The sequence below is a fragment of the Oncorhynchus kisutch genome, linkage group LG8, assembly GCF_002021735.2.
Source record: "Oncorhynchus kisutch isolate 150728-3 linkage group LG8, Okis_V2, whole genome shotgun sequence".
Classification (NCBI taxonomy): Eukaryota; Metazoa; Chordata; class Actinopteri; order Salmoniformes; family Salmonidae; genus Oncorhynchus; species Oncorhynchus kisutch.
The window spans coordinates 41,458,519-41,470,939 of NC_034181.2; the positions used below are offsets into that span (position 1 = coordinate 41,458,519).

The following is a 12,421-nucleotide window of genomic DNA, read 5'->3' on the forward strand; positions in this document are numbered from 1 at the left end:
TGGAACCTTATTGATGATTTATGTTAAAAACATCCTAAATATTGATTGCATACATCATTTGACTTTTTTCTACGGACTGTAATGGAACTTTGAGTTTTTGTCTGGAGGAAGTGCTCGCGTCTCACGAAGATGGATTACTGGGATGAACAAGCTAACAACAAGTGGCTGAATGATGGGCTTTATGGAAATGTATGGAACAAATCAGTCATTTATTGTCGAACTGGGATTCCTGGGAGTGCCTTCTGATGAAGATCAAAGGTAAGTGAATATTTACAGTGTTTTTTCTAGCTTCTGTTGACGCCAAAATGGTGGATATTCCTCTGGCTGTTTTCGGTTTTGAGCGCCGTTCTCAGATGATGCTTTTTCCGTAAAGTTAAAAAAAAATCTGACACAGCGGTTTAATAGTGGTTAAGTCTATCTTTCATTCTGTGAATAACACTTGCATATTTTATCAATGTTTATTATGAGTATTTCTGCAAAATCACTGGATGTTTTGGTATCAAAACATTATTGCATGTAATGCGCCAATGTAAACTGAGATTTTTGGATATAAATATGCACATTATCGAACAAAACATACATGTATTGTGTAACATGATGTCCTATGAGTGTCATCTGATGAAGATCAAAGGTTAGTGATTAATTTGATCTATACTTCTGCTTTTTGTGACTCCTATCTTTGGCTAGAAAATGGCTGTGTGTTTTTGTGACTTGACTCTGACCTAACATAATCATATGTTGTGCTTTAGCTGTAAAGTATTTTTGAAATCGGACACGATGGGTAGATTAACAAGAAGTTTATCTTTCATTTGCTGTATTGGACTTGTTTAATGTGTGAAAGTTACATATTGCAAAACAATATTTTTGAATTTCGCGCCCTGCCTTTTCAGCGGAATGTTGTCGAGGGGTTCCACTAGAAAGGTTAATCCAACAGAAAAGACAGAATATATTAGACTTCTGGCTCTCACAGACCTCTTCTTTAAGAGGCTCCTCTGTCCTCCACTCGTTACCTGTATTAATGGCACCTGTTTGAACTTGTTAACAGTATAAAAGACACCTGTCCACAACCTCAAACAGTCACACTCCACTATGGCCAAGACCAAAGAGCTATCAAAGGACACCAGAAACAAAATTGTAGACCTGCACCAGGCTGGGAAGACTGAATCTGCAATAGGTAAGCAGCTTGGTTTGAAGAAATCAACTGTGGGAGCAATTATTAGGAAATGGAAGACATACAAGACCACTGATAATCTCCCTCGATCTGGGGCTCCACGCAAGATCTCACCCTGTGGGGTCAAAATGATCACAAGAACGGTGAGCAAAAATCCCAGAACCACACTGGGGGACCTAGTGAATGACCTGCAGAGAGCTGGGACCAAAGTAACAAAGCCTACCATCAGTAACACACTACGCCGCCAGGGACTCAAATCCTGCTCAAATCCTGTGTCCCCCTGCTTAAGCCAGTACATGTCCAGATTGAATCCTACTACACCGGCTCTGATGCTCATCAGATGTGGCAGGGCTTGAAAACTATTACAGACTACAAAGGGAAACCCAGACCACTATAGTCCCTGTGCCCAAGGAAGCGAAGGTAACCTGCCTAAATGATTACTGCCCCGTGGCACTCACGTCGGTAGCCATGAAGTGCTTTGAAAGGCTAGTCATGGCTCACATTAACAGCATCCTCCCGGACACTCTAGACCCACTCCAATTCGCATACCGCCCCAACAGATCCACAAATGATGCAAACTCAATCGCACTCCACACTGCACTCTCTCACTGAACAAAAGGAACACCTATGTGAGAATATTGTTCAATGACTACAGCTCAGCGTTCAACACCATAGTGCCCACGAAGCTCATCACTAAGCTAAAGACTCTGGGACTAAACACCTCCCTCTGCAACTGGATCCTGGACTTCCTGATAAGCTGCCACCCCAGGTGGTAGAGTAGGCAACAACACGTCTGCCATGCCTATCCTTAACACTGGGGCGCCCCTCAGGGGTGTGTACTTAGTCCCCTTCTGTATTCCCTGTTCATCCACGACTGCGTGGCCAAACACGACTCCAACACCATCATTAAGTTTGCTGACGACAACAGTGTCACCGACAAGGATGAGACGGCCTATAGGGAGGAGTTCAGAGAACTGGCAGTGTGGTGCCAGGACAACAACCTCTCCCTCAATGTGAGCAAGACTAAAGAGCTGATCGTGGACGACAGGAAAAGGCAGGCCGAACAGGCCCCCATTAACATCAACAGGGTTGTAGTGGAGCGGGTCGAGAGTTTTAAGTTCCTTGGTGTCCACATCACCATCAAACTATCATGGTCCAAACATACCAAGACAGTCGTGAAGACAACACATTTTTTCAAGATTTGGCATGGGTCCCCAGATCCTCAAAAGGTTCTACCGCTGCACCATCGAGAGCATCCTGACCGGTTGCCTCACCAGGTATGGCAACTTCTCGGCATCTGACCGTAAGACGCTACAGAGGGTAGTGCGAACGGCCCAGTACATCACTGGGGCCAAGCTTCCTGCCATCCAGGACCAATATAATAAGCGGTGTCAGAGGAAAGCCCATAAAATTGTCAGAGACTCGAGTTACCCAAGTTACAGACCATTTTCTGCTACCGCACGGCAAGTGGTACCGAAGTCTAGGACCAAAAGGCTCCTCAACAGCATCTACCCCCAAACCATAAGACTGCTGAACAATTCATTTAATCACCACCGGACAATTTACATTGACCCCCCCTCCCTTTTGTACCCTGCTATTACTCGCTGTTATGTACAGATTACCTCAACTAGCCTGTACACCGACTCGGTACCGGTGCACCCCTGTATATTGCCTCGTTATTGTTATTCTTATTGTGTTACTTTTTGTTATTACTTTTTATTTTAGTTTACTTGGCAAATATTTATTCTTCTTGAACTGCACTGTTGGTTAAGGGCTTGTAAGTAAGCAAGTCTACATGTGACAAATAAAGTTTGATTGGACTAAATTATTACACAAAATTCTTGCGACCAATAGAATGTTATATATATGGGGGATACAACCATCCCAGCTCAGCAGATTTTGCTGCAAAGAGACAGAATTATTAGATAATTTGTTTTGGTACCGTTTTGGTACATATGTAGATTGTTTTTGGTCGCAGGTTCAGGAATGGCTTAAGAATTTGCAACATTTACCTGGAGCCAACTTTGCAAATAGCACTGCTTGGTGACCTAAAAAGTCATAGTCAATCGATTAATAATATAGCAAATAGTCTTAGAATTTTTTGTATCTTTAATTTACAATATGTAGAATCTATGAAAATACTGGATGGTATTCAGAGACAGATGGGAGGGGTTGAGTGGAGCTGAAGGATGGAACTAAAAACAAACAAACGATAACAATTGTAAAACTATACTGTGTCCGTAAAATGCAAATAGTATGTATAAGCTGGAAGTAGAAGCCTAAGAGTTGTTGTCCATTAGTAAAAAATAAAGTAAAAAAGTAAAGAAAAACCCTGGAATGAGAAGGTGTGTCAACTTTTGACTGGTACTGATTCTTTAAAGTAGCCAACCTTTGCCTTGATGACAGCTTTTCACACTCTTGGCATTCTCATAACCATAACCATGAAATTTCTTTCCTTCTTAATGCGCTTGAGCCAATCAGTTGTGTTGTGACAAGGTAGGGGTGGTAATACAGAAGATAGCCCTAAAAAAACAAATCCATATTTGGTCAAGAACAGCTCAAATAAGCAAAAGAAACAACAGTCCATCATTACTTTAATGATCATTACTTTAAGAACTTTGAAAGTTTCTTAAAGTGCAGTCGCAAAAACCATCATCAAGCGCTATGATGAAACTGTCTCTCATGACGACCGCCACAGGAAAGGAATACACAAAGTTACCTCTGCTGCAGAGGATAAGTTCATTATAGTTACCAGCCCAAATAAATGCTTCAGAGTTCAAGTAACAGACACATCTCAACATCAACTGTTCAGAGGAGACTTTGTGAATCAGGCCTTCATGGTTGAATTGCTGCAAAGAAACCACTACTAAAGGACACCAATAAGAAGAAGAGACTTGCTTGGGCCAAGAAACATGAGCAATGAACATTATATCGTGGAAATATGTCCTTTGGTCTGATGAGTCTAAATTTGAGACTTTTGGTTCCAACAGCCGTGTCTTTGTGAGATGCAGAGTAGGAAAACTGATGTTTGCCGCATGTATGGTTCCCACCATGTAGCATGGAGGAGGTGGTGTGATGTTGTGGGGTGGTTTGCTGGTGACACTGTTAGTGATTTATTTGGAATTCAAGGCACACTTAACCAGCAAGGGTACCACAGCATTCTGCACTGATATGCCATCCCATCTGGTTTGCGCTTAGGGGGACTATCATTTGTTTTTCAACAGGACAATGACCCAACACACCTCTAGCCTGTGTAAGGGCTATTTGACTAAGAAGGAGAGTGACGAGTGCTGCATCAGATTACTTGGACTTCACAATAACCTGACCTCAACCCAATTGAGATGGTTTGGGATGAGTTGGACCGCAGAGTGAAGGAAAAGCAGCCAACAAGTGCTCAGCATATGTGGGAACCCCTTCAAGACTGTTGGAAAAGTATTCCAGGTGAAGCTGGTTGAGAGAATGCCAAGAGTGTGCAAAGCTGTCATCAAGGCAAAGGGTGGCTACTTTGAAGAATCTAACATTTGTTTAACACTTTTTTGGTTACGACATGATTCCATGTGTGTAATTTCATAGTTTTGATGTCTTCACTATTATTATAAAAGAAAAGTAGGTGTAGGTGGCCAAAAGAGTAGGTGTCCAAACTTTTGACTGGTACTGTATCTACTCACCCAAAAATATATGGGGGATTGGAAATTATGCAGACAATTACATTGATGGAAGGCACAATCTATCTGCAATAGTAAAGCTGATCAAACATTAAAAGTAAGAGGATAATAGAAATAAACATACAATTGAGAATTTTCTATGAAATACACATTTGTGTGCTCTCTTTCTATTCATGTTGGCTTCATCGCCGTCACTGGTGTGTGTGTGTGTGTGTGTGTGGCGGTTGGCTGCCATGCCCTTGCCTGTTGGGATTTGATGAGGGAGTGGAGTGAAGACGACTCATAACCTCTATATGCTTGCCAGAACTGATTATGATGCAAAGTGGTTTCAGTTTAAAATGAAATCCAACAGGAAACCGAGTATATTTTGGTATGACAGGGCTTGACTAGTGAGAGAGAACAACACACAGGGACAGGTGGCCCAACGAGAGAGAGACCGACTGGACCAGAATATGGAGACCTACGTGACTATTCATGAATTCCTCAGGTTGGCGCCTGCCAAGTGTGCATTGCACCTCAGTATGGGGTGAACACAAAGATAAGGTCTCACCTTTTGAAATACTTGATAGTTTGACTTCGACCAGATATCCAGCTGAGGAGAGAAAAGGAGAAATTATTGCCATTATTCATTTTCAAACCATTACATATTATTTTCTTCAGTTGTATATGATGCAAATCACACCAAGTGTTCCTTTGGTGAGTTCAGAACAATGGGATTGGAGTAAACATGTTGTCCTCGTCATCATCAAGACTGACAACGCCAACAACTTTCTCTTGGTATTCGTGATACCATTCATTAGCATTGCATTCTGGGGTTTTGATCAGGTCTATATTTTTCGTTCAAATGATTCCTCTCTTCTTGCCGCCCTACTGTCCTCTGGCTTGCATGGTCCTACAGTAAATGAGGAGAGGTGGGCAGGAGATTGTGTGAAGGTTGTCCAAACACTTTCAAAGGCGTTAACAAATCAAAACGCTCCCCTGAATCTAATATCAAACAGGCCTGGTGTCAGCATTTATTAGAGAAATCGGATTCGATCCCCCTCTGTCCCTCTACCCACTCCCGACACACAGAGACCCTTTGAAGGGGGAAGGATACAGGATCGCAAATTACCCAAGAGATGCCTTAGATAGTCTTTGAAGCCCTCCTTTGATAGTGCAGTTTTCCTTCTCCCTTTTCCTCTCTCTTTCTGTACGCTAGGAGGCTCAGCTTGCGGCTCCTGCTGCTTCTTACAATATGATAATTAGTGGAGAAAATGGCAGAAATGGGGATGGGGGACCCTGAGGGATGGAGCAGACGAGGCAAGACACCCTAAACTAAACCCTGGCTGCTGCTGTTGTGTCTAAGTCATCCTAGGTGGCACTTTGGGAATGTCTGGACTACAAAACATTTTCCAAGGAGCAGATTATCTCTATAAAGGAGCTGGTTAGTTGTGGCAGTATATGTAAGAGCTTGATTGTAAACACACATGCATGAACACACACACACACACAATTGAGTCCATCAGACAACACTGTTGTAGCAGGAGGTTCAAAAGTCTCCCATTCATTGGCTTAATTAACAGTGCTAGTTCTCTGTGGCTTTGATGGCCTCCTCATATTCATGTCAGTTCAAAGAGTCCCGGGAGTGAGGGCGAAACACCAACACAGAGCCATATTCAAAATGAACGAGGGACTAATGTAGAATCTGACAGACGGGGAAATCATAGAGGAAAGCCAATGTCTCCCATCCTTTACAAGCTTTTCATGTGAGACAGTGATAAAGGAAGCCGTCACATCTAAATGATTCAACAGTGCCAACAGAAAACTGACAATGAGGATTGTAGGTCCAGACCCTGGATTGCATACTCTTACGTTAGCAGCTGGAAACCGTCAGCCCTCTAACAAAACCGTTCGATAGGAGGCTATATGAGGTCACTTTGAAAACATAGCCCAGAGAGACCCATTCATGGTACCCAGGAATCTCTCAAGAGGACTGAACTCTCCTTGGATGTGTACAGATAATATACAGTGCATTCGGAAAGTATTCAGACCCCTTGACTTTTTCCACATTTTGTTACGTTACAGCCTTATTCTAAAATGGATTAAATCTCTCCCCCCCCCCCCCCCCCTCAATCTACACACGATACCCCATGATGACAAAGCAAAAACTTGTTTGTAGAAATGTTTTGCTAATTTATAAATAAAACTGAAACATAACATGTACATAAGTATTCAGACCCTTTACTCAGTACTTAGTGTGATTACAGCATCAGTGCGATTACAGCATCAAGTCTTCTTGCGTATGACACTACAAGCTTGGCACACCTGTATTTGGAGAGTTTCTCTCATTCTTCTCTGCAGATCATCTCAAGGTCTGTTAGTTTGGATGGGGAGCGTTGCTGCACAGCTATTTTCAGTCTGGGTTCTGGCTGGGCCACTCAAGGACATTCAGAAATTTGTCCCAAAGCCACTCCTGCGTTGTCTTGGCTGTGTGCTTAGGGTCGTTGTCCTGTTGGAAGGTAAACCTTTGTCCCAGTCCGAGGTCTTGAGCGCTCTGGAGCAGGTTTCATCATGGATCTCTCTCTGTATTTTGCTCCGTTCATCTTTGCCTCGATTCTTACTAGTCTCACAGTCCCTGCTTCTGAAAAACATCCCCACAGCATGATGCTGCCGCCACGCTTCACCGTATGGATTGTGCCAGGTTTCCTCTCGACATGACTCTTGGCATTCAGGCCAAAAAGTTTAATCTTGGTTTCATCAGACCAGAGAATCTTGTTTCTCATGGTCTTTAGGTGTATTTTGACAAACTCCAAGCGGGCTGTCATGTACCTTTTACTGAGAAGTGGCTTCCGTCTGGCTACTCCACAATAAAGGCCTGATTGGTAGAGTGCTGCAGAGATGGTTATCCTTCTGGAAGATTCTCCCATCGCCACAGAGGAACTCTAGAGCTGTCAGAGTGACCATCGGGTTCTTGGTCACCTCCCTGACCAAGGCCCTTCTTCCCCGATTGCTTAGTTTGGCCGGGCGGCCAGCTCTAGGAAGAGTCTTGGTGGTTCCAAACTTCTTCCATTTAAGAATGATGGAGGTGTTCCTGGGGACCTTCAATGCTGCAGACCTTTTTTGGTACCCTTCCGCAGATCTGTGCCTCGACACAATCCTGTCTAGGAGCTGTACGGACAAGTCCTTCGACTTCATGGCTTGGTCTATGCTCTGAAATTAACTGTCAACTGCGGGATCTTATATAAACAGGTGTGTGCCTTTCCAAATCATGTCAAATCAATTGCATTTACCACAGGTGGGCTCCAATCAAGTTGTAGAAACATCTCAAGGATGATCAATGGAAACAAGATGCACCTCAGCTCAATTTCGAGTCTCATAGCAAAGGGTCTGAATACTGGCGCAAATAAGGTATTTTTGTTCCTTATTTTTTAGAAATGTGCAAAAATGTCTACAAACCTGTTTTCGCTTTGTTATTATAGGGTATTGTGTGTAGATTGCTGAATAATTGTTTTTATTTAATCCAGGGGTCTGAATACTTTCAGAAGGCACTGTATTCCTAGTATGACGCCTCTTATGTCAAGTAAAAAAAATACTGTACTTGTATTTTTGCAATGGAGAGAGGGTTGCACCTCACTATCACATGCAGTACTACTTAATCCAGTTGTTTGGGCAAAAACCTACAATTCAAAGCAATACCTTGCCATCCTCGGAATACACGTTCTCGTTGAATCCTCTCACGATGGTCCGGTCTATGAACAGGCTTCTCATCACCACAATGGTTTTCAGCACTTTCCCCAATGTCACCTAAAGGAAGAGACAGCAGAGAGGAAAAGACAATGACAAATTCAGCACTGTTCAGTCTACCACCATGCCAAAGAAATGTGCTTAGCCTTCTCTCCCCTTCTCTTTCCCCTTGAGGCGGTGGTTAACCTACAACCTACAGTGCTCTCCACTGGATGGCCCAATAGGCTTGCTGTACGCAACCTTTCCAGTGAATTAACCTTGGAAAAGAGCAGACACCTCTTTGCATCCGACACGCGCTTGACAAACAGAATTGCTGAGCTGCTGAGTGTGCCTGTGTTAGACATTGACCTTGATCTTTGAAGGATAAGGAAAGCTTACAGAGGGCTTTGACTTGAGGTCTTTGGGTATCTCTGTATAAGAGCAGCGGGATAAGAATGAGACACAGTTGAAATCGGCCTCTTTTGGACTTCCCACTGCAAGTACTGGAGATAGGGGGAGAGGGAGAGAGAGAGAGGTGGGGGAGGAAAGGGGGAAGAAGGGGAGCATGATAGGAGAAAAGCCCCCTCTTTATTTGTCAAATCTGTTCAAACATCAGCAGCATCCCCAGAACAAAACAGCGGTGCTTATCGCCTGCTCTACCCAGCCTGAATTATTAATCCCAGGCAGCGCTCTGGCTCAGTTGGCGAGTGGGCGGGAAACACCGTCCCAGACTGACAGTGAGAGCACAGTGTTTGGGAGGGCTTCAACTCTTTTTATGACTCCACTCAAACATGAGAATGAGATGGTGACTGAGAAACTCTCTCATTGAAACAAGCCAAATCAGTTTGATTCAACGGAAGACTGTATGACATTGCATGAACTGAGCAACAACGCCTTAGAGAGACAAGAAAGATGTGGCAATGGAGGTTGCCACACATCCATTGTTTTCAATAAAAAAACAGAAGTCTTAATACTCAGTGGTAGTTTATTTTACGTACTCAACCGTTCAAAAGTTTGGGGTCACTTAGAAATGTCCTCGATTTCCATGAAAACATACAAGAAATGGGTTGCAAAATGAATAGGAAATATAGTCAAGATGTTGACAAGGTTATAATTAATGATTTTTAATTGAAATAATAATGGTGTCCTTCAAACTTTGCTTTCGTCAAAGAATCCTCCATTTGCAGCAATTACAGCCTTGCAGACCTTTGGCATTCTAGTTGTCATGCTTCCTGAAGCACCTCCAACAAGGAACTTCTTTACATACCATATGGTCAAGCTGCTCCCACAACAGCTCAATAGGGTTGAGATCCAGGGACTGTGCTGACCACTCCATTATAGACAGAATACCAGCTGACTGCTTCATCCCTAAATAGTTATTGCATAGTTTGGAGCTGTGCTTTGGGTTATTATCCTGTTTAAGGAGGAAATTGGCTCCAATTTAAGTGCCTTCCTTCTTGAAGACCCTGTTTACCCTGTACAAATCTCCCACTTTACCACCACCAAAGCACCCCCAGACCATCACATTGCCCCTACCATGCTTGACAGATGGCGTTAAGCACTCTTACAGCATAAAAAAAAAGCTGCTTCTCACGAATATTCTTCTTTGTGATCCGAACACCTCAAACTTAGATTTGTCTGTACACAACACTTTTTTTTACAATATTCCTCTGTCCAGTGTCTGTGTTATTTTGCCCATCTTAATCTTTTCTTTTTATTGGCCAGTCTAAGATATGGCTTTTTCTTTGCTATTCTGCCTAGAATGCCATCATCCCGGAGTCGCCTCTTCACTGTTGACGTTGAGACTGGTGTTTTGCGGGTACTATTTAATGAAGCTGCCAGTTGAGGACTTGTGAGGCATCTGTTTCTCAAACTATATCCTATAATGTACTTGTCCTCTTGCTCAGTTGTGCACCGGGGCCTCCCACTCTTTCTATTCTAGTTACAGCCAGTTTGCTTTGTTCTGTGAAGGGAGTAGTACACAGCGTTGTACGAGATCTTCAGTCTCTTGGCAATTTCTCACATGGAATAGCCTTCATTTCTCCGAACAAGAACAGACGGATGAGTTTCAGAAGAAAGGACTTTGTTTCTGGCCATTTTGAGCCTGTAATCAAACCCACAAATGCGGATGCTCCAGATACTCAACTCATCTAAAGGCTAGTTTTATTGCTTCTTTAATCAGAACAACAGTTTTCAGCTGTGCTAACATAATTACAAAAGGGTTTTCTAATGACCAATTAGCCTTTTAAAATGATAAACTTGGATTAGCTAACAACGTGCCAATGGAACACAGGAGTGATGGTTGCTGATAATGGGATAACGCCTAAAAATCTGCCATTTACAGCTACAATAGTAATTTACAACATTAACAATGTCTACACTGTATTTCTGATCAATTTGATGTTAATTTAATGGACAATTTTTTGGGCTTTTCTTTCAAAAACAAAGACATTTCTAAGTGACCCCAAATTTTTGAACGGTAGTGTATATTACCAGATATTTACCTGGATATTAGGCTATAATCTACAAATAATCTATTTTCTTAAAAATAGTGTAATGTTCACAACTCTAAAGAGTCTTCATCAGGCTTCCTAAGCTGAGAACATTGTGTAGAGAATGTCTGTGTGAGCTGATATGGTATACCTACAGCCTAGTCTGAGTACACAGTTCAAGGAAAATGCATGTTTTTAGACAAATAAAACATTTTCACAAAAATTGTTTAGCATTCTCTGTAAATTGTCTTCATTAGGCTCCGCTAAACTGAGAACATTGTGTAGAAATGGTTTTGAAGTCTGAAAACGTATGGTAGGCCTACATGTTAATTATACAGTAATGGGCTAACCAATGTATTACTTATTTGTTTCTTTGGTACAATTTACCAATTGTGTTGAATTCTAGCCTATCCATTTGTTGCCATATAATTTCCCGATAATATCAGACAGTTACCAAGACATCTGCAATGGCCAAAAGTTGACCAGTTATATGTTTTTCTAGCTCTAAATCCTATGGAAGCTGACCAGAGTTTCAGTTCATGTCAGAATAGTAAGAGGTTTGGTATTTGAATTTGTGCGGTGAGGAAAACCCCCAGCATTGTCTAAAACTTCAAAAGCATTTGACTTGATGGATTGTTCTACACGCCAAAATAAGAAACAAAAGGACACTTTTTAAGTCCGATGACAGAGAATCTAACGATCCTCCATGCATAAATGAATAAATCCATTAATGAGGAAAATATCACGATTGAATAGTATTTGTTTCCCCGCAGAAGACGGCTGGTTAGATGGCCTAAGAGGCTTCTGTAAAAGGCTTGTCATTTCCAGAGCTCTTTAAGCCTGCTAATTGGATAGGTGATCGACAAACTCATTTCGAGGAGTGCCTGAACACATCGAGTGCAGTTTAGAGAGGAGAGAAACGTCCTCCTGTTTAGTGTGTTAGCACAGACAAGTAAAAGACAGTGACGGTTACCAAACAGTACGAGGCTAACTAAGTAAAATGACCCTTTTACTCATGCAGGAAAAGAGGAAGAAAGCAGACTTTGGATGGCCATGCAGGAAGACTATCTCTTCTAGTCAGGTTAAACTGTCGATCAACCCAGAACCACTACTAAGAGCAGTGCACACAAAGACCTGTCTCTCCAAAAGACCTTCAGAGAGATGACACCAAAATACACTTTGAACACTTTGAATAGTGCAGACCTGCACGGCCCTTTTAAATTCAACAGAGGAGTGAGGATTAGACGTGATTAAACATGCCAAGAAAACCCATCCGCATCCAATCATATTTCATTAGGGTGCCTCAGCAACACACATTTCCCCTTCTTTAGTGGTTGGGCTTATTAAATTCAGGGGTGTCAAGTAGGCTCAAAGGCTGCCATGTCTCTCCG

General features: G+C 42.4%; 1 protein-coding gene across 1 annotated transcript in view; it reads right to left on the minus strand.

The window, feature by feature from the left end:
- Positions 1 to 12,421, minus strand: part of LOC109895643 (mediator of RNA polymerase II transcription subunit 27) — a 97,401-nt gene that overhangs the window by 9,237 nt on the left and 75,743 nt on the right. Inside the window, exons 5-6 of the mRNA XM_020489514.2 lie at positions 8,512 to 8,619; positions 5,387 to 5,428 (exon numbers count right to left, since the gene is read on the minus strand). Of these exons, the coding sequence (XP_020345103.1) occupies positions 5,387 to 5,428; positions 8,512 to 8,619 (150 nt within the window). The remainder of the gene's footprint in view (positions 1 to 5,386; positions 5,429 to 8,511; positions 8,620 to 12,421) is intronic.